This window comes from Mobula hypostoma, chromosome 12 (genome assembly GCF_963921235.1).
Source record: "Mobula hypostoma chromosome 12, sMobHyp1.1, whole genome shotgun sequence".
In the NCBI taxonomy this organism is placed as follows: domain Eukaryota; kingdom Metazoa; phylum Chordata; class Chondrichthyes; order Myliobatiformes; family Myliobatidae; genus Mobula; species Mobula hypostoma.
This window is the reverse complement of record NC_086108.1, coordinates 52,665,174-52,689,712: the sequence shown is the minus strand read 5'-3', so window position 1 is coordinate 52,689,712 and position 24,539 is coordinate 52,665,174. Positions and strand designations below refer to the sequence as shown.

Here is a 24,539-nt window from a genome sequence, read left to right as displayed (position 1 = left end):
CAGGAGAATGAGGTTGAGATGGATAATATATCAGCCATAATCAAATTGCCTTATTGTGTTCCTATGTCTTATGGTAATATGGCATCTAGAACTGCATACAGTTATCTAAGGTGACCCGACCAATGTTTTGTACAGCTACAAGAGAACTTCCCTTGTTTTATATTGAACACCTTGACCAGTGAGAGCAAGTGCACCATGCACCTGCTCTTTCATCCTACCTAGTTGTGTTGCTATTTGCAGGGAGCTATGGACCAAGATCCCTTGGCACATCAGTGCTCCAAAGGATTCTGCCATTTACCATTTACTTTCCTCTTACACTTAACCTCCCAAAGCACACTTCACGCTTATCCAGATTAAACTCCATCTGCCATTCCTCTGTCTCCCGTTTCCAAATGGTCTATATCTTGCTGACTCTTATGACGACCTTCACTATCCACGACTTTGCTAATTTTTGTAAGATTCACTTACATTTTGACCATATATCACACAAATCGGAGGTCTCAGACCTGATCCTCATGGAACACACCACAGGTCACAGACCGCTCATCATATTAACATCCCTTCACCACCTCTATCCATCTTTGGCCAAGCAAATTTGAATCCAACCTACTCTGTCTTTGTGGATCCTATGTGCCTGTAAGGAACTACTCTGTGAAAGACATTGTTTACCTCTGTTGATAGTAGTACTTACACTCAAAAGTGTTGTTGGCATTGAGTATCGGGCTGGGTTCACTAAAGTGATTTCTTGTTGTCTAACGTAAATTATGAAACTACTTAGCCTGTATTTATAACTGAGAAGAACAGGTTGCCCACAGTTAGAAATAATGTTTCTCTTTGTTTTTCAGTTGGAGAAAGTTTTGCAACAAGGCGATATTGGTGAATGTGCAGAACCCTATATGATCTTCAAAGAGTCTGAAACAGCAAAAGTAACAATTTTTCTGAAGTATTTTGGGAATTTTAGACTTTAGTATTTACCAAATATTTCCAGCATAAAATTAATAATTTCTAAACTGTAATTGAAATTTTCTTTCACTTTTAACAAGAGCACATATGGTTGTTGATGGTGTGGCACATGAAGGGGGTCTGCCCATGCTGGGTGCCCAACTCATGAGATTAAAAATGGTGTGGGACTAGATGATTTCATCTATATAGAGAGTTTCAGTAGCACAGAGTTTTTGTTATAAATGACATACTTTTAAATTTACCTTTTTTTAACAGAACAAAGAAAAGTTGGAGAAGCTAAAGAGCCAAGCAGAGTTGTTCTGTCATAGACTGGGGAAGTACCGCATGCCTTTTGCTTGGACTGCCATACATCTAATGAACATTGTTAACAGTGCAGGAAGCCTGGAGCGAGACAGCACCGACTCAGAGATAGGAGCGGGAGGTGATGTGCTCTTAAGTGAATTTTCTTAAAAACTGGTAACACTAATGTCCATATTTCTATTTATATATCTTAATTGGTGTTTATTGCTCGTTGCTTCTTAAATTGAGGGATGTTTTGGGAATATGATCATTTCACTCAACTAGCATTAGAGGTGTTTATTACTTACTTGTGGCTCACACAGCATATTCTGCAAAAGGACTAACCCACTCTGTGTTAAGCCCCAAGTTCAGTTGAGTGCTAATAATTCAGCATTGTGTGTTTCTGTCTTTCCCACTTGCTATGTCAGATTTAATTCAGCACCATTTGGAATCATGTCAACTATACACTGGATTGAAACAGACTAGATGAGTTTCATTTCATATCTTCCATTTGAGTTAGTGTTGAGCTTGGATCCCAGAGATGAAGGTGTAGAAGCCAACAATCTCATTTTACTTAACTTTTCCGTTTGGTGTTTCCATTTATTTATATGACCACCAAAGGAAAACAGAAAAAAAGAAAAAATCCCCTCCCAGTTTCATAAGTAACTAATAAGGTTTTGACAAGTAGTTATAAGGTTGATTTAACTTAAAGAGGGGTGTGAGATAGAAACTATAAATTTTGCTGCTCATTTTGCACTCCTCTGCACCTCTGGTAGAGAAAAAATTGAGTCCTCTCTCCCTACTTTCCCTACTTCCCCTACCCCCTCCCCCCCATCCCTCACAACTGTGTTGGACCCAATGAGGTATAGCTGAACATCTTGTGGGCCTATTCACTGAGGCCTTGATTATAAAGGCCCTGCAAATGCAGAACAGAGATCCCATGTTGTGCCTCCACAATCGGTGGACCATCCCTGCAACTTTTGCCACTTTCAATGAGATTGTAGGAGCAGTTATATCTCCCTTCCCCATTCCCATTCATCAGCCCCTTCACCTGCTCATCCATTTCCACCAGCTACTCCCTTTTTTGTGGCAGTTTCTCATGTTACACACAATGTCTGACTCCTTTACTGCTCCTCCAGGGTGACGCAACGATTCAGTCAAGAGTATTGCATTCACTGCACCCGATGTGGTCTGCTCTACTTTAGAGAAACCAGGTGTATTTTGGATGATGACTTTGTACAGCATCTGTTTTCAGTCCATAGGGGTTCTGTTGTTTAGGTTTCTGTTGCCCAACTCTTTAATTCTCTTTTTTACTCGCTCTCTGGCTCATGCATTGTTATGGTAAGGCCTGGTATACCACTGAGAAGTAGTACTTTATTTTCCTTTAGGGCTTTTTGCAACCTTTCAGATTCAATGTTGAATTTATCTGCTTTTGATAACGAACATTTTCTATCAGAACTGGCTGTTTCTACTCTAGGTCACACATCAACTAGCATGACCTGACTGGATCATTTCACTGCTTTTGTTTGCTTTGTTTATCTTTTCCTTCTTTTAACTTTGCTCATTAATCAGTCAAACAGATTGCTTCATCATCTGCTTAGCCCTGCGATTATTCTGACCTTGCTCCTTCCGATAGTCCCTTTATTCCATCATCCATTTCTCATCCACCCTCTGTTCTGCTCAAGACTAATGTGTTTTCTCTTTCCAAGTTCTGGTGAAAGATCACCTTTGACATCAACTATTAATTTTGTGTCTCCATACATAATTTTCTGTTTTTATTAAAGTTTTCCTGCATCTGCAGTTGTTTCGGTTTTCTTGCCCTCAGATTCAACTTTGTTACAGACTTCAAACATTTCTGATCTTTAGAGACATTTAAAACTTAAGATTTCAGTAGGAAGTTTACCAAAAAAAACATTCACAATAAGTTAAAATGAATTCATTTTTAAAAATAATAAAAGCATTAATGTAAATCAAAATAAATAGAAGTAAATAATTGACCTTGCCTCAGCTAAGTGCCTTTTTAAATGTACAGGGTGTTTTGTGGGGTTCCTAGCATGAAAGGAGGTTTACTACTGGTCTTCAGAAGGTATTTATCATTCAGCACACTAGGATCTAGCAATGGACCAAAGTCAAGGACTCACTTCCCTCTGTGGATTTGTGGTACATTTCCACCAAAAACCAATTCAATTTGTTGCTCTGTGTTGGAGGACATAAACCAACACTTAGAGGAGAAAAAGAGAAAGGAAGAAGAGTTTTGTAATTAAACTATTTGACTTAATTCCTGAATATTGTATTACAGTTATATGTTGGTCTGGTTAAGCTGCTTTTAGAGTATCCAGTTCAATTATAATAACCTGTTAAAAGCATAGTGCCACCCAGAGGGTTAATGTGTATATATATTTTTATAAAGGGTTTTTTCAAACAGGCCCAGGGTATGATAGGCATGTCAGCTTAATGCCATTGCTAGAAAAGAAAATGATAGAATCCAACCTAAAAAAAGAGAATAGAAGAAAATCAGAATGAAAAATTATAGTAAAGAATAATCAGCATGGATTTTAAAAGGGAAATGATGCTTAAATTTTGAATTTTCCTTCTTAGACTAATGAAATTTTAGGAAGTACTGTCAGGATCAGTTGAGCCAAATGGCTTTTCTGTCCTAGATATTATCCCTCATGATTTGGACCTCTTTTATTGACTTTCTATTCCTTTCCATTGATGCAGCCTGATCTGCTTGGTTCTTCTAGCATTTTGTGTGTACCACTGTAAAATACAGTAATACTTTAAAGGAGATGAATGCAGCTGTTATTCCAGAGTAGTAACATTGCAGGGAACCATGAGTTTGGAATGGCTGGAATGGCAGCTTAAGTGGGATTTTGATTAATATGTGAGGACATGGGGCTTTCTGTGACATTGACTATTTTCTTAACTAGTGTGACATAATTTCCTGATAGAGCGGAAGGGTTCTTGGTCAGAAAGAAGGAATTCTGGTCTTGTCGGGAGACGCTCTCTTGAACGAGTTACAACAGGTGATGAATCATGCAACCTTTCAAGCTTCAGACCAGCTACGCTGACAGTCACAAACTTCTTCAAACAGGTAACCTTAAATAGTTTGACATAGTACATAACAGGAGTTCAAATTATCTGATATAAAAGAAGTTAGTAATTTATCCATAACTGACCAGATATTTTTCACTACTTCCTTTGCTCCTCTTGTACCACACATCTAGGAGGGAGATCGTCTTAGTGATGAAGATTTGTATAAATTCCTTGCTGACATGAGAAGACCTTCATCTGTTTTGAGGAGACTAAGACCAATCACAGGCAAGTTGTTCTTTTCAAAGAGTTTGCATTCATGTCTGTTGCGTCTGACAGCAGCAGAACTGTGATTGAAAATGTTGTTCAGTATGGGATGGTACCCACAGACCTGGAAAGTTTCAAGTTTTAGTCTCTATCCATACCAAGTCTCACACCACCACCACCTGCTGAAGGGAATTAGAAATGGCTATAAATGCTATTATTAATAATAGCATTTTATTTAATTGTTTACACTTAAATTCCTGTCTACTCTGCCAGAAATATCCACATCCCATGGACAAATAAATTAAAATAAAACTAAGCTGTGGAAGCTTTCCTGGCATCAGTCATAAAGCTATTTAATGAATAAATCAGGTCTACCATTAAACAAGCTGATGACACTTGCCAAAAGTTAGGATCACAGGCTGGACCTAATTCTGAGACGTGCAGCAAAGATATGAATGGCTCTTGCATTCAAGTTAAGTTTCCAGTAGAGAAGATGGAATTCTTCTTGGAGCAAAGATGATTGAAAGGAGGTTTGCTGGAAGTGCACATGCCATTGACTCCTTTGGATCAGATAAATAGTGGGAAGTTGCTGTCATCAGATGGCTTGAGATAGAGAGATGTAGATTTAAAATCTTGCACACAATGTATAAGGGAGACATGCTGAGCTTAGAAAGTGGTCGTGATCTGATGGCGGTGGTGGAAACAATCAAATGGTGCCTTCAGTAAGGAACTGAACAGAATGGATCATTTGCAGGACATTAGGGAAAGAACAGGAATGTGATGGAGGGTTTTGTCCTCTAACTGAACAGTAAGAGTTCAGTGATTCCCAGTAATTGATGATTATGGTGACGCAAAAGAGACCTGCACATGCTGAAAATCTGGAGGCGAAAGCCAGTTCTGGTGAAAGGTCTTAGCCTGAAAATCAACTGTTCATTTCCCTCCATAGATGCTGCCTAACCTGCTAAATTCCATCAGCATTTTATGTGTGTCACAGATCATGATTATGCCCTTCAGTCCTGAGAATTACTCACAAATCGAGAAAATACTGGAACTGCACAATCAGAATCTGTTAGCTGTTGAAGGAGTAAATGTTCCTGTAATCTTCAACATTAACTTTTTTTCAAATGTTACTAATATATTTTCTTTGAAGAATCACCTTACCTCCTTTCCTACTGATTGTTTCCCAAATCTATCCTCCTTGTTTCTGCTTGGTTCCCACGGTTCACTGAATAAGCATTGTATTACTGGGCTACAGTCTCATCAAGCCGTTGTCTTCAGTTCACTGTCTATAACCAATCACACTCAGATCATCTCCACTGCTGTCTATTTGGCTTGGAAGAAATGCATCACCTTTTTCAAATGCTGTTTTATTGTTTCATAAATCCAGAATTTGCTTATTTCAGTGCAGATTGACAGTATCAAGTATTAATTATTATTTTTATCTTGTCTGTTGTACAGATTTAAAAACAAATTAACATTTTTGAAATTCATTTGTACTAAATTTTTTGAAGATTTCTTTTCCTGAACGAGCACCTTTTAAGATTTCATTTTTATTTTCTGTATACAGCCCAACTGAAAATAGACATTTCTCCAGCTCCAGAAAATCCCCATTATTGTCTCACACCAGAGTTACTACAGGTCAAACCCTACCCAGATACTCGAGTTAGACCAACAAAGGATATCCTGGAGTTTCCTTCAAGGGATGTGTATGTTCCGTACACCACATACAGGTAAGAACAATAGTTATTCTTCATAACTTCTATAATGTGCAAGTGATTCTTTTGGGAAAATGGATCAGAACATTGAGGGAAGGGGGTGCACATTGTATTCAGTTCTTGTTCATGAAACATTTACTCGTGCTGTTTTTAACAAGTTGGATTTGGAGCAATTGAGAACACAGACTGGTTCCTGTGAGAGAATTCTGTCTTGTGATCATGGCCTACAGTAGGCAGGAATCTGTTATCCTATCTGTATCGCAGAAAATTAACCATAACCAGCAAAATAATGCAAAGGTAAAAAGGAAAGGTATGTTGCATCTGGAGTTTCTCCGGTTAGCGGATGATTTCCCTCTACGCCTCTCTGACGTAGTGGGGAACTGCTTATGAGGCAGGTTACAGCAGTGGGTTCTGCCAGGTGAGTTTCCAAAGAGATCACCAGCTCATAACCCAGCACGGATGGAAAGCGTGAAGGAGAGCCAGCTGGAACTGGATTTGAACTCGGCACCTTTCGTCCTGAAGTCCGACACTGATGCCACTATGCCACCAGCTGGGGGTCAAAGGTATCAAAATCAAAATGAGGATCTGAAGGTGGTATCTAAAGTTATCTCATCATGTTGTACCTGAATTTGTCTCATTTTGCCTACGATCAGGGCCAAATGGTATATCTTCTATGCAGATTGGTTAAGCTGAAGGAAGGTCAGATTTTACCGCAAGGATTTTGAAGTTTTGTCTTTGTCAGAACTCTAAAAATTTGTCAGTAAAAATTAAAATCAGTGGAATTAGATTTCTGATAATTTGGGTGACAATGTTTCTCCTGAAGAATCCTGCTGAATTGTTCCTTTCCCTTTATTGATTTTATTTTAATCCTTTTTCTTTTAATCATGCTTTTTCATTATTTCATGTAACTTTAAAAGAGTTTATGCTATCTTTTCTTCTCTGTAATAGTCCTTATGTAAGCATCCATTTTTGTGAAATTAGAATGTTTGTGTTCACTGTGATCACTGGATAAAGGCACCCTGTAGAAGCGCTTAACTAGGTCAAGATGGTATTTTATTTAATTAATGGCAAACCAGACTATGACTAATCATGATGATTAGATGAAAGGATCAGAGAAATAATATGAGGAAATAATAATGCATTCTGTACAACGGATTTATTAATAGCCTAGAATATATCTTTTATTCCAGTTTAATTTGTCAGGCATTGATGCAATTATTTTGAATTAGTATTGTTGCAGGCGTAAAGATAGAAATTGCACTGCAACTAATTTTGGACAACTTTTTCTCTATCAACTTTAAATACGGTGCTTTTGGTAAAAACAGTTTAGCTGGCATTGTACCTGTAAAGTGATTAGTTCACTTTGTAAGCATTTCATGTTTAAGATTTATAATTCTGAAACTTAAAACTTATTGTTAAGATTAGGAAAAGGCCATATTCAAGACATGATGTCGGATTTCATGCGGATTTGTTCACACTTTGTTTTATTTAATCACAACCGCTCCCCCCACAATTCTTCTCACTCTGTGTCCTGCACCCTCTGTTCCCTTGCTAATGAATCCACTTCCCGTCGTAGGCATCGCCTTGAGATGTATCACGTTCCTGTTTGACTTCCTACTTCATATGCTCTCCTTTAATATGACCAGTCTGCTTTGACCTCTAGAACATTACCTTGTCCAGACTCTTGTTACTTCTAGACTCACCTATTGCAATGTTGTTCTGCCCTTTGTCCATCTTTGCTTATCTACAGCTCTGTTCCTTACATTCTAAACCATGTTGTGCCATCCGCCCATGACTTAGATTGATTTTAAATACTTCCTTTCTTTGTTCCTTGTAATCTCTTCAAACTCAATAACCCTCCAACGACATTGTGCGCAAATTATTATGGAATGCAAGAAAAGACAACTGTTTAATTTTTTTTTCAGTCTATACTTAATTTGCATCCAGGCCCAAATGAGAACAGGTCATTGAGGAAAGCAGAAAATGCCCAATATGTCAAGCCATACATGCGGAGAGAGAAACAGAGTTGATGTGTCAGGTTGATAGTTCTTAATCTAAACTGGGAAAAATGAGAAATGTGTTGAAAATGGAGAGTAGTGAGGGATAGAGAGAAAAGGGAATGTCTAATTTTTCGGGTGGCATATTTTCAGAGTATTTCAGTTAAGAGGTGAATGAGTGTGATTGGAGAGAATAAAAAGATGAAGCAAGGTTCAAGGTTCATTTTATTGTCAAAGTATGCATGTACAATACAACTCTGATAATTGTCTTCTCCAGATAGCCATGAAATGCCCACAAAGAAGTAAAAGAAACAAACCTCGCAGACCCCAGAATCCCTGCACCCCTCCCCGCAGAAAAAGGAACAGCAGCAGTAACAATCCCCAGCCGCCTCCTATGCAGAAATAAACAATAGCGATACACTCCCCGAATCCCTCACCCACAGAAAAAACAGTAACAATCCCTGACCCCCTCTCCTGCAGAAAATAAACAGCGACAGTACAATACTCGACCCCTCCTTGCAGAAAAAACCAGCAACAATATAATCCGATCCCTCTCCTGCAGAAAAAGCAGCACCAATGCGATCCCTGATCCCCCTTCCCACAGATAAAAACAGTAACAATCCCTGACACCCTCCCCTGCAGAAAATAAACAGTGACAGTACAATACTCGACCCCCTCCTTGCAGAAAAAAACAGCAACAATATAATCCGATCCCTCTCCTGCAGAAAAAGCAGCAACAATGCGATCCCTGATCCCCTTTCCCACAGAGAAAAACAGTAACAATCCCTGACACCCTCCCCCGCAGAAAATAAACAGCGACAGTACAATACCCGACCCCCTCCTTGCAGAAAAAAACATTAACAATATAATCTGATCCCTCCCCCGCAGAAAATAAGCAGCAACAGTACAATACCCGACCCCCTCCTTGCAGAAAAAAACAGCAACAATATAATCCGATCCCTCCCCCGCAGAAAATAAGCAGCAACAGTACAATACCCGACCCCCTCCTTGCAGAAAAAAACAGCAACAATATAATCCGATCCCTCTCCCGCAGAAAAAACAGCAACAATGCGATCCCTGATCTCCTTTCCCACAGAAAAACACAGCACCAGTAACAATCCTCAATACCCACCCCGCAGAAAATAAACAGCGACTGTACAATACCCGACCCCCTCCTTGCAGAAAAAAACATTAACAATATAATCCGATCCCTCTCCTGCAGAAAATAACAGCAACAATCCCCAATACCCGCCCTGCAGAAAATAAACAGCGACTGTACAATCGCTGACCCCCTTCCTTGCAGAAAAAACAGCAACAATATAATCCGATCCCTCTCCCGCAGAAAAAAACAGCAACAATACAATCCCTGACCTCCCTCCCCACAGAAAAAACAGCAACAGTAGCAACACATCCCCAACCCTTCCCCTACAGGGAAAAAAACCGCGACCAACCCCCCCCACACGTGAAAAAGAACGGTGACAGTGACATCAAAAAACCCCTACCCCCCCCAACCACACAAAAAAACACAAAGAACTTACAGATCACCCACTCACCAATCCGCCGTAAGGAAGATAACGGCAAAAGACTGAAGGAGACCAATATAAAGTACAGTCCAATCGCATAAATTTCAGAACATCGAAGAGTCCTTCTGTGACTCAGAACTCACGCCTGGTCCGAGTGGTGGCCTCCCTTGGGAGCAATCACTGACCCCCCGGCCCCTTTGGGAGCGATCGCTAACCCCCCGGCCCCTTTGGGAGCGATCGCTGACCCCCCGGCCCCTTTGGGAGCGATCGCTGACCCCCCCCGGCCCCTTAGGGAGCGATCGCTGACCCCCCCCGGCCCCTTTGGGAGCGATCGCTGACCCCCCGGCCCCTTAGGGAGCGATCGCTGACCCCCCCAGCCTCTTAGGGAGCGATCGCTGACCCCCCCCCCGGCCCCTTAGGGAACGATCGCTGACCCCCCAGCCCCTTAGGGAGCGATCGCTGACCCCCCCCCCCGGCCCCTTAGGGAGCGATCGCTGACCCCCCCCCGGCCCCTTAGGGAGCGATCGCTGACCCCCCCCCTCGGCCCCTTAGGGAGCGATCGCTGACCCCCCCCCCCGGCCCCTTAGGGAGCGATCGCTGACCCCCCCCCGGCCCCTTAGGGAGCGATCGCTGACCCCCCCCGGCCCCTTAGGGAGCGATCGCTGACCCCCCCGGCCCCTTAGGGAGCGATCGCTGACCCCCCCGGCCCCTTAGGGAGCGATCACTGACCCTCTGACCCCTTTGGGAGACCAATATAAAGTACAGCCCAATCACATAAATTTCAGAACATCGTAGAGTCCTTCCGTGACTCAGAACTCACGCCTGGTCCGAGCGGTGGCCTCCTTTGGGAGCAGTCACTGACCCTCTGGCAGGTAGGGACGGTTCTGACTCAGGCAGATGATCTGAAATTATTGGGTTCATTATCAATCCCCGAGGTCTGCTTTGTGTCCAGGTGGAAGATGAATACCTGTGGTACCTGAGTTTGACTTGAACCTCTATTTATAATTTAACTTGTCACCCTAAATCTTTTGAGATTGATAATATTGCCATTAAAATAATGTAGTTTAAAATTTGAACATGAAATTGTATGCTTATTTTTCTGAGCCAAGTAAATATAGAACATGAGTTCAAAGACTTTAGTGGCTCAGGTTGATTGAACATTTGCACCACATATAGTTGCAGGCAGTGACAGCCTCCAACAAAAGAAAATGTAACTTCTCAGCCTTGAAGTTTTATGGTAATACCATCATGGCTTTCCTTGCCATCAGCATCCTGGAGTCATCGTTTACTAGAAATATAACTGATTCAGCTATATAAATACTGTGGCCACAAGAGCTACCTTGCATCAAGTGATTCACCTCTTGACATCCCGAGGGCTTCTAAATGTGGTCAGGTCTGTGAAGGAATACTCTCTCCACTTGGCTGGATGAGTGCAACTTCAGCAACACTTGAGATGTTCAAAATCATTCAGAAAAACAGTGTGTTGAGTAGTGCCCTATCTCCTTTGCTTCCCATCCCCCCACATTTAAACATTCACTCCCTTCACCATTGATGCACTGTGGCTGCTATGTGTACGGTATGCAGAGGGCATTGTGATCTCTAGCTTAGGCTATTCTGAAACCACTTGCATATCTGCCATCCCTACCATTGAGCAAGAGGATCTGAACAGACACCTAGGAAACGCACTTACAGGTTCCACTTGAAATCACACATGATCCTGTATATTGGCTTTTTTTTATTGTTGCTAAGTCTAAATCCTGGAACTTGCTGCCTGACTGAATGAGAATATTATAGAACAGGCACATTTTTTACACCCAACAACCCTGTCCTATTATGGTTTCTCATAAATGCATTAATTCATTACCTTATCAGAATTTTTCATCTCTACCTCTCTGCAAATCCACCTAATGCTATTTGGACCCCAATTACTGGCAGCTTTCTTTGGTTTTTTTCTGCTTAATAGTTAATAATCGTAATAGTTAAGTCTTTATTTAATTACAGTCAACTTAATAATTTTCAGCACATTTGGTATGATGTGATATCTCCTATCTTTGGTAGAGAAGGAATTCCTGCCTTTTCAGTCATTTCCCAAGAGGATGTTAGGCAGTATAATCTTTCCCCTTTTCACGCAGGTGAAAGGTATACTTTATGAAATGCTTGTCACTTTTCTGGCCTTCCATTTTAATGTGATCTCCCTGATAATGTTGTATAGAGTACCTTTTCGAACCATAACCAGAATTCACCTACACAAAGGATTAATGATGCTTTGAAAGACTGAAGTTAAACATGAGAAATATATTTATTGTAGTTTTTTACTTGGGTGTAAGAAGGTCAGAACTGATGATCACAGGAAACTGGGATGGAACACTTGGGGGGAGTGGGACAGCAGAGTGATTCAGTCCCCATTTTATTCAAAACAGTCAGGATCTGCAATGATACAATCCCAACTCTAGGCAATCATTAATTCTGTAGTGCTTTCTGCTTTGTGCAGTGCTCCAATCCAAGGATGTGAGTCTGAGCCAGCTCTGAGAGAATTTGTGAAGCCCTGTGCACTGGCAGTGCCTTCTGTCATGTGGAAGAAGTTAGAAGGAAGCTCTGACGGTTAAAACTGGTTCATGATTTTAAATACCTTCTCGCATTCTCTTGTTCCAGCTTCCCATTTAATGGGAAGTGTTAAATCTGTCAAAACAGTATTTGTGGCATTTAGAAATTATTAAAAAGCAACCGAACTGTTTAAGAAGACTAACTTGAGAAAATAACATAGAAAACTCAAAAGCCATTAAATTCATTTAAATACACAGAAAGATTTAAATGCAAACAAATAACAATAGTTTGAATTAAGTGGGACAATGCAGGCGATGGGAAAACACAGCAAATTCAGGCTACTCTCCAGCAATGAGCTGAGTTGGAAAAACGTTGAAAAGCTGACTGCAATGTAAGGAATTCAGTAATCATAAATGCAATTATAGGAATGCAGGAGTTGCTCTCATTTGCACAAGTAAAGTCAGTAAACATTGGCAGCTCTGTCAAATTTTTTCTGCAAAATCATTGCCTTCTTATCAGCAACTTGAGGTCCAGGCTAAGGGTAAAAGTAATAGAACCCAGTTTGTGATGCGTTCTCCATAGTGGCATCTATATTTTGAAGCAGGATTGTGGAGATGGGACAAGAAGGAGCAGACAAAATCTGCTGGATTTACTCAAAGTATTTGTACGGATTTACTCACAGTGTTCGTATATCGTGAGCATCTGCTCTATGCTGCTAATTTAATCAACATTGGCGAAGAAGTTGAGGATCAAGTGAATATATACTTGCTGGAACTGGAACATAATGTCTGAAATTTCTTTGATTGCTCAAAGTCAGGCTGTGACTGACCAGAGGGACAGGTGCCAGTGAATAGTGGTGTTGCTCAGGGGATGCTGTTGGGTCTGCTACTTTTCATGCTATATTTTAATGATCTGGATGACAGAAGTGATGTCTTTGTGGCCAAGTTTTTGGATGATACAAAGATAGGTGGAGCGGGAGGTAATGTGAGGAAGCAGAGAGTCTGTAGAGAGACTTGGACAAATTTGGAGAATGGGCAAAGAAGTGGCAGATGGAATACAGTGTAAAAAAAGTGTATGGTCATGCAACTTAGTTGAAGGAATAAAGGGTTCAACTATTTGATAAACAGGGAGTGAATTCAGAAATCAGAAGTGCAAAGGGACTTGGTAGTCATTGTACTCCATTCTGCCAGGCCCTTGCCCACTCACTTAATCTATCTATATCTCTCTGCAAACTCTCTGTATGCCCTGCACAATTTGCTCTTCTACACACTTTGTCATCAGCAAACTGAGATACTCTACACTCAGTCCCCTCTTCCAGATCATTAAAGTATATCATGAACTGTTGCGGGCCCAGCACCGACCCCTGTGGCACACCCACTCACCACTGATTGCCAACCAGAGAAACACCCGTGTATTACTTGCTGGAGTTTAGAAGAACGAGGGAAGATCTCACTGAACCTTGATGACTATTCATAGAGTGGATGTGGAGAGGATGTTTCCTTTAGTGAGAGGGTCTAGGATCAGTGGGCACAGTCTCAGAATAGAAGGACTTCCCTCAGAACAAGAGAAGTAGAGGAATTTCTTTTCTGAGAGCTTAATGAATCCGTTGAATTCATTGCCACAAGTAGCTGTGGAGACCAAGTCATTGAGTATGTTTAAAGCAGAGGTTGATAGGTTCTTGATTAGTAAGGAAGTGAAAGGTTATGGGGAGAAGCCGGAACATGGGGTTGAGAGGGGAAATAAATCAGAATGGCCAGAGGAGCAGACTGAATGGACCTTAACAGATTGATCTGCTCCTAAGTATGATGGTCTTTAAAAAATCGCTAACTGTAATTTTGTTTATTTTGCCCCTTTCTAAGCTGATTTGTAACGTACTAAATAACATCAAGATTAAGTACTATTTATTTTGAATTTGTAGGAAGGATTGGATAGAATACTTCTTGCATTTATGTGAATACACTGTAAATCCACCTTAGATCACCTTCGTTGATCTAACCCCCATATTGTTGCTAAAACTAAGCAAAGAACATGCAGGATCAGTAATTTTGAAGGAGGGTTGTGAAATAGGATTGTAATATTTGTTTTTTTTTATCATTGGAGGTCCTAGGATTAGTGTGTTATTGACATCAGATAAATTTTGCTTGAATTGATTGGCTTCTTGTTGTTAATGTAACCTGTAAGAAGAAATACATGACCTGAAGTTGAAGACTGGAGCAGAACTTTGAAAGCTTGCAATAGTTCATTTTCTTTTGTTATAAGCATATTGAGTACAGAAGCATAAGCTACTTTAAAATTTAATGATTTCTGCAGAGTTAACTGATACCCACTAACATTCTGTGGCAGAGTGTTAGAGAAACGGTGCTAGATGCTGCTGGTTTGCCCCTTTAATAGACACAGAGTTCTGAATGTAAAACAGGTACCAAAGTGTTACATGATGTCATATGGTTATGAGAAGTTAGACACTCGAGAGACCTGCTGTGACCCAGTATGCAGCAACAGACAAATAGAATGTCGATTTAGTGGAAGCTCCAAATCTCACCTTGGACAGTACCCTGTCTGACTTGCTGCACTGTGTTGCAGTATCTCTGCCTGATGAACAGTTCTGTGTAACGATACTCCGACCTGACTCTCAGCTCTGTGCATCAAGGCTTCTGGCTGAGTCACGATATTGTGCTACTGTACCCCATCTAACTCAGCACTGTACCCAACAGCCTGAATTGCTGTTCTGTTCTATTGTACCTCCCACCTGCCCCACTGCCCTGAGGAACTGTACCCTTGCCTGACTCACTATACTGAGCTGCTGTACCTACTCCTGATTGGGTTCCCTGTAAGAACTTGTCCACTTTCAAGTAAGGTTGGAGAGGAAGTGGATATGAAAGAGACACTAGATGGTATGTTGCCTCCCAGGTGCCAGGGTCAGGGATGTCTCTGATTGGGTCCATAGCATTCTAAGTGGGGAGGGTGAGCAGCTAGAAGTCATGGCACGTAGTGGTACCAACGACAGGTAGGAAAAGGGATGAGATCCTGAAGAGAGAATATAGGCAGCTAGGTAGGAAGCTGAAAAACAGGACTTCAGAGACAGTTATCTGTGCATTGCTATCTGTGACACACGCTAATGAGGGTGAGAATAGGATGATTTGGCAGATGATTGTGTGGCTGAGGAATTAATGCAGTGGGCAGAGTTTCAGATTTGTGGGTTTTTTAGGATTTTGTCTGGCCTTGATTGAATTCTTTGAGGATGTGACAAAGCAAATTGATGAAGGTAGAGCAGTGGATTGGTGTATGTGGATTTTAGTAAGGTGTTTGATAAGGTTCCCCAAAGTAAGCTCATTCAGAAAGTCAGGAAGCATGGGATCCAGGAAAACCTGGCTGTGTAGATTCAGAATTAGCTTGCCCAGAGAAGGCAGAGAAAGGATGGTTGTTGATAGATCAAATTCTTCCTGGAGGTTGATAACCAGTAGTGTTCCACAGGGAGCTGTTCTGAGACCTCTGCTCTTCGTGATTTTATGAGTTGAAGGAGGAAATAGAAGGGTGGTTAGTAAGCGTACAGATGACGCAAAGGTTGGTATATATTCAAAGATTCCCAGTATTACTCTACAAGGTTGGGGGAGGGAATTGAGTTCAATATAAAATTCTTTTTAGACCACACTTGCAATATTGTGTTTGCTGTAAGTGAGGAAACAGATTCAGTAGATCTCAAAGGCAAGGACTCTGGACACACAGTCTTGGTAGTAAAGGATTTTATTTACAGAAGACAAATGTGGGGAAATGACAACAGAAGCAACACGCACACGTGCACAATTTACAGCAATCGTGGGGAAAGTCGGATGGGCAATAAAACACATGCGGACGATTAGTAACGAACGTGGGAAAATCGCATGCATTACATGCCAAGCATTACATGTAACACAGTGAGAAGGAAAGTAATATATCTTAATGGAAGTCTTACACTTAACTATTTCTAAGGTTAAAGCTATATGTGACTATATAGAACTAAAGAAAGGCAGATGTGCTCTGAATAATTTGGCAAGCACAACATTATATACACGCAGCGATGATAACGAGAATGAGTCCAATCGACCAGTGGATGACAGTTGCCCACCAGCCCCTCCCCCTCCGGGACCCAACGGCCACCAGTTTCTCCATGAGGTGTTGTGCTGGAGGAGCTGGCCCCTCGATTTTTGAATTTTAGCCACCAAGTCCCGAATGTGAGTGGGTGATGTTACTCGACTCGTCAGGGATAAATGTGCAGCACTCCTTACCAATCACTGCACGGGTACCACCATCAGCCGCGAGTAGGTAATCCAGGGCCAGTCGATTCTGCAGGGCGACCATCCTGACGGCCACCAGCTCTGCCGCCGTTCGGGTGAGGGCATCTTCGGTGTGTTGCAGTGCCACTGCCGTTTCGTTGGCCAGCCTCTCGAGTACACTGGTTATCTGGATCACCTCACGGGACAATCGGGCCGAGCCATATCTGGGAAAGGCTATCATCCAGAACCTCTCCGCCTCCGTGATGGCCCTCTTGTCCTGGTGACTGCTGTATGCCGGGTGCTCCCCCAGATCGTTCAGGGGGGTGGATGAAGGGCACCACATATGCTGGAAAGCAACAACCGTACCAGCTCGCGGGGAGCCACGGGTAGGCGCTGTGGCCGCAAATCCAGTGGGTCCCGTTCAAAGTCCAGGGAGCCCCCAGCTTAGCGGCAACATCGGCAGTGGTCACTGGAGCGCCCGGATACTAGTCCCGCTCACAGTCACTGTGGCCTACTGAAAGGTTGGAACTGTGCTCATTTCGGAGCCTGCACCAGCATTCCCTGGGTCTGCTCACTGGCTGAGGGATAACCCTGAGGGTCGGGACTCAGGTGGAGGTCAAATTGTAGGGAGGGAAATATCAGTTCCTAAAGCACCCACCCCATCACGACCCCTCCAATACAGTGTTCACTTCTGGTTGTCTCTTTATGGGAAGGATGTGGAAGCTTTAGAAAGGTTGCAGAGGAGACTTATCAGGATGCTGCCTGAATTAGAGCGCATGTTTTATGAGGACAGGTTGAGTGATCTAGTGGTTTTCTGTTTGGATCAGTAGTGACTTGATAGAGGTGTACACGATAATAAGGGGCATAGCTTGAGTGGACAGCCAGAGACTTTTTCCAAGGGTGGAAGTGGCTAATATGAGGGACCATAATTTTAAAGGTGATTGGAAGAAAGTAGAGGGAGTATGTGAAAAGTAAGTTTTTTAAATTGAGAGTGGTGGGTGTATAGAGCACAGGGCTGGTGGTTGAAGCAGATACATTAGGGACATACAAGAAATTTTTTGATAGGCACATGGATAACAGGATAATCTTAGAATGAGTTAAAAGCTCAGCATACATCATGGGCTGAGAGGCCTGTACTGTGCTGTAATGTTCTGTGAATTTAAAAGTATGTGGAAAATATCTGTGATTTGTCCACAACCTTTTAAAAAAAAACTAATTGTAATTTTGTTTATTTTTACGCCCTTCTAAGCCGATTTGTATCTTCTCCCAAATAACATAAAAATTAAATACTGCTTATTTTGGATTTGTGGAAAGGACTGGATAGAATTGATTTTAAACCATCAGACATTTTTGATTTTTGTACTTTATTTATATTTTGTTGAATGTCCATCATGAATGTTATCATTTATTATGTTTAAGGGTGGTTCCATTTCAAACTTTTCAACTTTTATTTTTGGCTGAAGTCTGTGGACGCCAAATTCTGATTCTTTGGGTGCATGTTTGGTCAGATTTTGCAGGCCCAGTCACCAAGAATGATTCTCATCATCTTCATTTGTGCAGATACACACTTGTTCCCATGGGAATGTTCAGGAACAATTGTGTGTGTGGATCTAACTTCCCTGCCATCTCTACAACCACCACCTCCACACTGTCTCATAACAAACAGACTCAAGTTGACAAGGATATAATTTACTGAAATTTTTTTAAAGACATGGTAACATAATCTTCTTATCTTCCCGTGAACCAAAGCCATTTTTATAAGCTTGCTAAGGGTTGATTAAAATCTGCTGATCCATTAAATCTATACTAGATGTCTATACAAATTTGCCCTAAAATTAAGAGCAAAATATGAAGCATGTTTCTGATGCAGAATGTAATTAGTTTGCCAGAGTAAAGGCAGAGTACAAGGTTAGTGGCAGGATTCTTCGCGGTGTGGAAGAACGGAGAGATCGTGGGGTCCACATCCATAGATCCCTCAAAGTTGCCGCACAAGTTGACAGGATGGTTTAAAAGAAGTGTGGTGTGCTAGCTTTCAGTAGTCGAGTGATTGAATTCAAGAGCCGTAATGTAATGTTACAACTCTGTGAAACTCTTGTTAGATCACACTTGGAGTATTGTGTTTAGCTCTGCTCGCCTCATTATAGGAAGGATGTGGAAGTTTTAGACTGGGTGCAGTGGAGATTTACCAGGTTGCTGTCTGGATTAGAGAGTGTGTCTTATGTGGAAAGGTTGAGTGAGCTGTGACCATTCTCTTTGAGGGAGGATGAGAGGTGACTTTTCCCAAGGTGGTAGTGGCTAATACCAGAGGGCAGCTGTTTAAGGTGAGTCAAGGAAAGTTTTGGGGAGATGTCAGCAGTAGGCTTTATACGCCGAAAGTGGTGAGTGCTTGGAACTCCCTGCCAGAGGTGGTGAAAGACGCAGATACTCTTCGAGAGACACATGGATGAAAGAAAAATAGAGGGATGTGTAGGAGTGAAGAGTTAGATTAATTATGGAATAAGTTGATAAAGATCAGCACATTATGGACAGAAGAGCCCATACTATGTTGTGGTGTTTTATGTTCTATGATCCTGCAGCTAATTTTGCATAAAATCTCTGCCCCTCATGACTTTATAAACCTCTGTTCGGCCACCCCACAGCCTCCTTTGCTCCAGGGTAAGTCCCGTCCTATCCAGTCTCGTTACAACTCAAGCCCTCCTGTGCTACCAACATCCTCTTGAATACTTTCTTCATTCTCTCGAGCTTAATCCCATCCTTCCTATAGCATGGCAACTAGAACTGCACATAATACTCCAGGTATGGTTTCACCAACATCTTGTACAGCTGTAACATGACGTCCCATCTTTTGTACTCATTGCTCTTTCTGATGTAGGCAAGTATGCCATAGATCTTTACTACCACGTTGTCTCTCTGTGTCATTACTTTCTGAGAACTCTATACTTGTACCTCTTGGTCTCTCTGTTCTACAGCTTTCTCCAGGGCCCTGTTTACCATTGTGGTATTTTTTGCCCAGGTTTAATTTCCTGAAAAGCATCACTTTACTCTTGCCTGAACTGAATTCCATCTGCCAGTCCTTTGCCTACTTTTCCACTTGATAGAGTCCCTTAGTAACCTTTGATGACCTCCTCATTGCCCCACACCAAAAAGTTAAGTGTTATCTGCAAACTTACTCATCATGCCACTTATGTTTTCTACCAAATAATATATACTCGACAAACAATAGTACTGATCCCTATGGCACAGCATGGCACACACTGGCCTTCAATTTTCCACCAAGGCAGTATTTCACCCATTTGGTTAGCTGTGAACAGATCCCAAGTCCATCTGCTGAACCAGCCTACCATGTGAGACCTTCTCAAAAGCCTTGCTAAAGTCAATGTAGATAACTTCTATCGCCCTGCACATGTCAATCCATCTTATTCTATTTTGTTTCTTGCTGTCATATTTGGCATAGACAAATAGTTTGCTGTAATGTAAAACTTCATTACCCGAGGATACAAACTGAAGCATTTGCTGATTGCAAATACAGGTTTCCCCCGCCATCCGAAGGTAGAGCATTCCTATGAAACGGTTCGTAAGCTGAAATGTCGTAAAGCGAAGAAGCAATTACCATTTATTTATATGGGAAAATTTTGTGAGCGTTCGCAGACCCAAAAAATAACCTACCAAATCATGCCAAATAACACATAAAACCTAAAATAACAGTAACATATAGTAAAAGCAGGAATGACATGATAAATACACAGCCTATATAAAGTAGAAATACTTTTCCACAATCATTACTGAACTGCTCTCCATAGCGAAAATCTCACGCAAGCACCGTCAATGGAAAATCTCATGCAAGCGCTGTCGGCAAAAACACACACAAGCGCTCTCCAGTAACCTTTAAGCTGTGAAGCTGCCAAATCATACCAAATAACCCGTAAAAATACACAGCTGATATAAAGTAGAAATAATGTATGTACAGTGCAGTATCACGTACCGGAATTGGTTCAGCGCTGAGCACACTGATGATGGTGTGTTAGACTGAGTCGTCGGAGTTTGGGTGGTGCAGCGGCCCCCACCCTGCAGGTCACTGAGCGATACATTGCCGTGAAGAACGCAGGGGTCCAGCGGTAGCCAGGAGGTACACAGCACATCTTTAAGAAAAAAACGGAAACAAACATGGTAATTAATTAGGTACCGCCCGTAATTGTTGGCCCAGATCAGTGCCGATTTCCGATTGCGTCGTCTCTGATCTGGGCCGACAATTACGTGTCAGCGGCACCTAATTAATTAGCATGTTTATTTTGGCTTTTTTCTTAAAGATGTGCTGTATGCCTCCTGGCTACCTTTCCATTCTTTGCGAATTGGTATCTGTCCGTGGCCTGGGGGTTGGGGTGGTGGGACACTGGGGTGTCATCTCGTCGCCTATTTCCATTAGAGCAGGCAGCTCATCTTCTCCTATGACTGTCCGCCTCGATGTTGAAGGTCGAGGTTCTTCATCTGCTGTGGCTGATGTGGAAGGCTTGCTTGACTGCTGAGCCTGGCGTATTTTTCTATCACACAGTTCTTTAATAAGGATGCAAACCATCCTGCAAATATCTCCTAAACCAATGTACCCTTTCAAAATTAAAGTCGTACTTTATCCTTACTCATTCGGTTTCGATTGTTATCCTTTTTTCTTCCAATTGCATCAGCTCTTCATCTGTCAGTTCTTGGTCATGGGATGCCAAAACCTCTTCAACATCATCTTCGTCAGCTTCCACAAGCCAAACTCACTCTGTCCTTACTTCGTTCACCACAATCAAAACGCTTAATTATGTCTAGTTTTACCGTAAGTGTAACACCCTTACGAGCTCTTTCAGGCTTTTCCGATACCATAGAACTCATCTTGCAAACGGCTGCTCACAGGCTCGTGTTTAAGCAATACCGGCGAGAATCCGGGGGAGAGCGGCTGCTCAGGGTGCGCTGCCTTTTATCGCGCGCTGCCTTTTATCGCGCACTGATTTTTTCGCGCGCTGAATTTTTTTTTCGTAACAGTGAAAACACCTTCTGAAAGCGAAAATAGGGTATTAATGTAGGTCTTTCGTAACAGTGAGGTTTCGTAAAGCAAACGTTCGAAAAGCGGGGAATACCTGTATAAATTGAAGTTTAGCAGAAACTAGTAACATAAAGGGAAAATTGTGAATTCATTAATCAAGTGATAGTTTTGAAGCAAATATGGTAATTTTTTTTGGTGCCATTCGTTGTCCATGTATGTGTTTCTTCAAGAGTTGAAAAATATGATTAAAAGATAGATTAACACTAATATCTTCATCTTGAAAACGGTGTCTCTAGTAATGTAAAATATTCTCACTTGTGTTGTCAGACATCCCACCCTGCAAAAACTCATATCAGGGAGGTATCACCACCATTTCAGGGAGGTAGCACCCACACCCCCCACAACCCCATATCCCCTCCGCCCCCCCCCCCGTCGACCTCCAAGGGTGTATGTAAAACTTTGTTTAGTGATTTTGTCTAATCTGCAAACCAAGTTGGGTATATGCAGCAAATGTGACATTAAAATATGCACTTATATTATCATGTTTATTCTATTACAACTTTAAGCAAGTCTACAGGGTGTTTGGCCTCATGACGTAGGACATCAATAGCGTAGCTCCTTAGCAGCTAGCCAGCTAGTTTAAATAACATTAACTATGCTAATGAACAAATGACACCTGTTAAACTCACCTCAACATGTCTTTTACATCTTAACCCACCATGGGCAATAGAAAAGTCACTGTTGCAAACAGTGCAGCAAGCAACACTGTCATTATTTTTGAGGTCGATTGTAAAGCCCGCCCATAGAGAAAACTGATAGGTCTACTTAGCAGGGGTCGCCAACGGTTTTTGCACCGCAGACCGGTTTAATATTGACAATATTCTTGTGGACTGGCCGACCCGGGGGGAGGGGGGAGCGGGGGGTGTTAATCACAACTGGAATATAGGTGATAAGTCAATAGCATCATAACATTTTAAGTAATGTTTGGATATTAAACGCACAGTGCGTATTTTCCTTGTATGAACATATAAAATCATTGCAACACATCAATATCGCTGAATCAGTGGGAGCCCTGGGCTTGTTTCCCTGCAACAACTCGGTCCTATCGAGGGGTGACGGGAAACAGCGATACTTGAAAGGGGTTCCTTATGTCTAGTCTATTCCGCAATTTAGTTTTCGTTGCATTCATTGCAGAAAACTCCGCTTCGCAGCGATATGATGTTGGAAATGGAAGCAACGTTTTCAGTGCTTTCGTGGCTATCTCAGGATATTCAGCCTTGACTTTAATCCAGAATGCCAGCAGAGATGTTATGTCAAACATACTTTTCAGCCCACAGTCATTTGCAAGCTCGAGGAGTTGATCTTCTTCCCGCGCTGACATGGACGACGCGCGGGTAATGAGCTCGCGTGCGTTCAAGCTCAACAGTGCGTGACAGGGAATGAGGAAAGGTGCAGCTGACTCATATCGCCAAATCATATCGTTTCCTCGCAGCCCGGTGGTTGGGGACCAATCTTAGCACGAAGAGAGACCAATCAGGATGCTCGCTCTCCCTCTCAAGGAAATCTATTTCCGGGATATTGTATATAATTTCCGGGCGTCAGGGAGCCACTATCGATATCCGGGAGATTCCCGGATCTTCCGGGAGAGGTGGGATGTCTGTGTTGTATTTTCGTGTCAAGCCAAATTATAGGCCTTGATTATATTATGCTTTCATTCATAGATAAATCAGAATATTGTTATGTAGCTAAGCACACCAGCATCTCAGGAGAGAAGTTTAGAAAGTTGAGTAAGGATGGGCAAAGGCAAATTATATAATGGGATAAGGTCATCATACTTTTCAAATCCTTCAGCTTGTGTGATGTATGGACTGTTGCCAATGGCATGAATATTTCTCATAATGGGCTTCCAGTATTAATTGCTCAGCAGAGCAGGTTGAGCTTTGTATCTCAATGACATGATTGAGGAAGCCTTTATCTATGTAGTTGTGCTCTGGATACTTTTGTTGGTTTATGGTAATTTATTGCAAGATTTTAACATTTGAGATAATTGTGATTATTTCATCTATACAACTTCAGTCAGGGAGAAATCCTGTCCTGAGCCAATAGGACTTCACTGTTGAATGTTGCATTTGAGACTGAGAAAAGTTGGCTTTGAAAAAAAATATAAGTCCATGGGCTCAGGTCCATGGACAAATTGAGCTTGTGTTAGGTTTTAATTTTATACTTGAACAGACTTTTAGTGAAGGCACTTTTGTTAAGTAACAACTGCTAAAACATGAAGTACAATTATATGGGACCTTGGTTATATCACATGTGAAATATTCCAGTGTGATATAACCAAGAGGATGCACTTGATGTAAGAGTGAGTGTAACAAATATTTACCAGACTTATTCTTGTAATGAAGGCTCAGTCATGAAAGGAGATAATAAATAGACCAGAACTCTGTTATCTAAAATTTAAAACAATGAAATATGTCTTTGAAATGTACAAAACGTATACAACTACATGCAAGATATTCCCGCTTGGAAAAGAGTCCAGAATTCGGGCTTAAAGTCTCAAAACAAAGCGGTCATTAAGGATTGAAATAAAGGGTTTTTTTCTATCTGAGAATACTGAATGTCTGCAATTTTCTAGCTCAGAGAACTCTGGAGCCAGTAGCTGCCTTTTAACAATGCACATTGTTGTCTTAAGGACATTGAAGGTATTGAGGGTTTGGGGAAAAGGCAGAAAAATGGTGTGGTGGAGAAAAGATTGGCTGTGATGCTTTTGAATGCTAATATTCATGACTTTCATATGCCATTAAAGCTGCATTCATATTTGTAGATCATTGAATAAGCAGTTTTATAATAATACGATATGCATAACATAGATTGCATAATGTAATAATTAACAAAAAGGGAAGTTTACCCTATTAAGGTGGGCATGTTTAAATCTGACCAGTAGT

The 24,539-nt window shown here is 41.6% G+C and overlaps 1 protein-coding gene across 10 annotated transcripts in view; it reads left to right on the top strand.

Annotated features, from left to right (window-relative positions):
- The window catches only part of dock7 (dedicator of cytokinesis 7), a 192,555-nt gene that overhangs the window by 43,181 nt on the left and 124,835 nt on the right, over positions 1-24,539 (top strand). For all 10 annotated transcript variants that reach the window (XM_063064097.1, XM_063064093.1, XM_063064095.1 and 7 more), the window contains exons 10-14: positions 846-926; positions 1,219-1,384; positions 4,194-4,336; positions 4,470-4,563; positions 6,110-6,272. In XM_063064097.1, the coding sequence (XP_062920167.1) occupies positions 846-926; positions 1,219-1,384; positions 4,194-4,336; positions 4,470-4,563; positions 6,110-6,272 (647 nt within the window). The remainder of the gene's footprint in view (positions 1-845; positions 927-1,218; positions 1,385-4,193; positions 4,337-4,469; positions 4,564-6,109; positions 6,273-24,539) is intronic.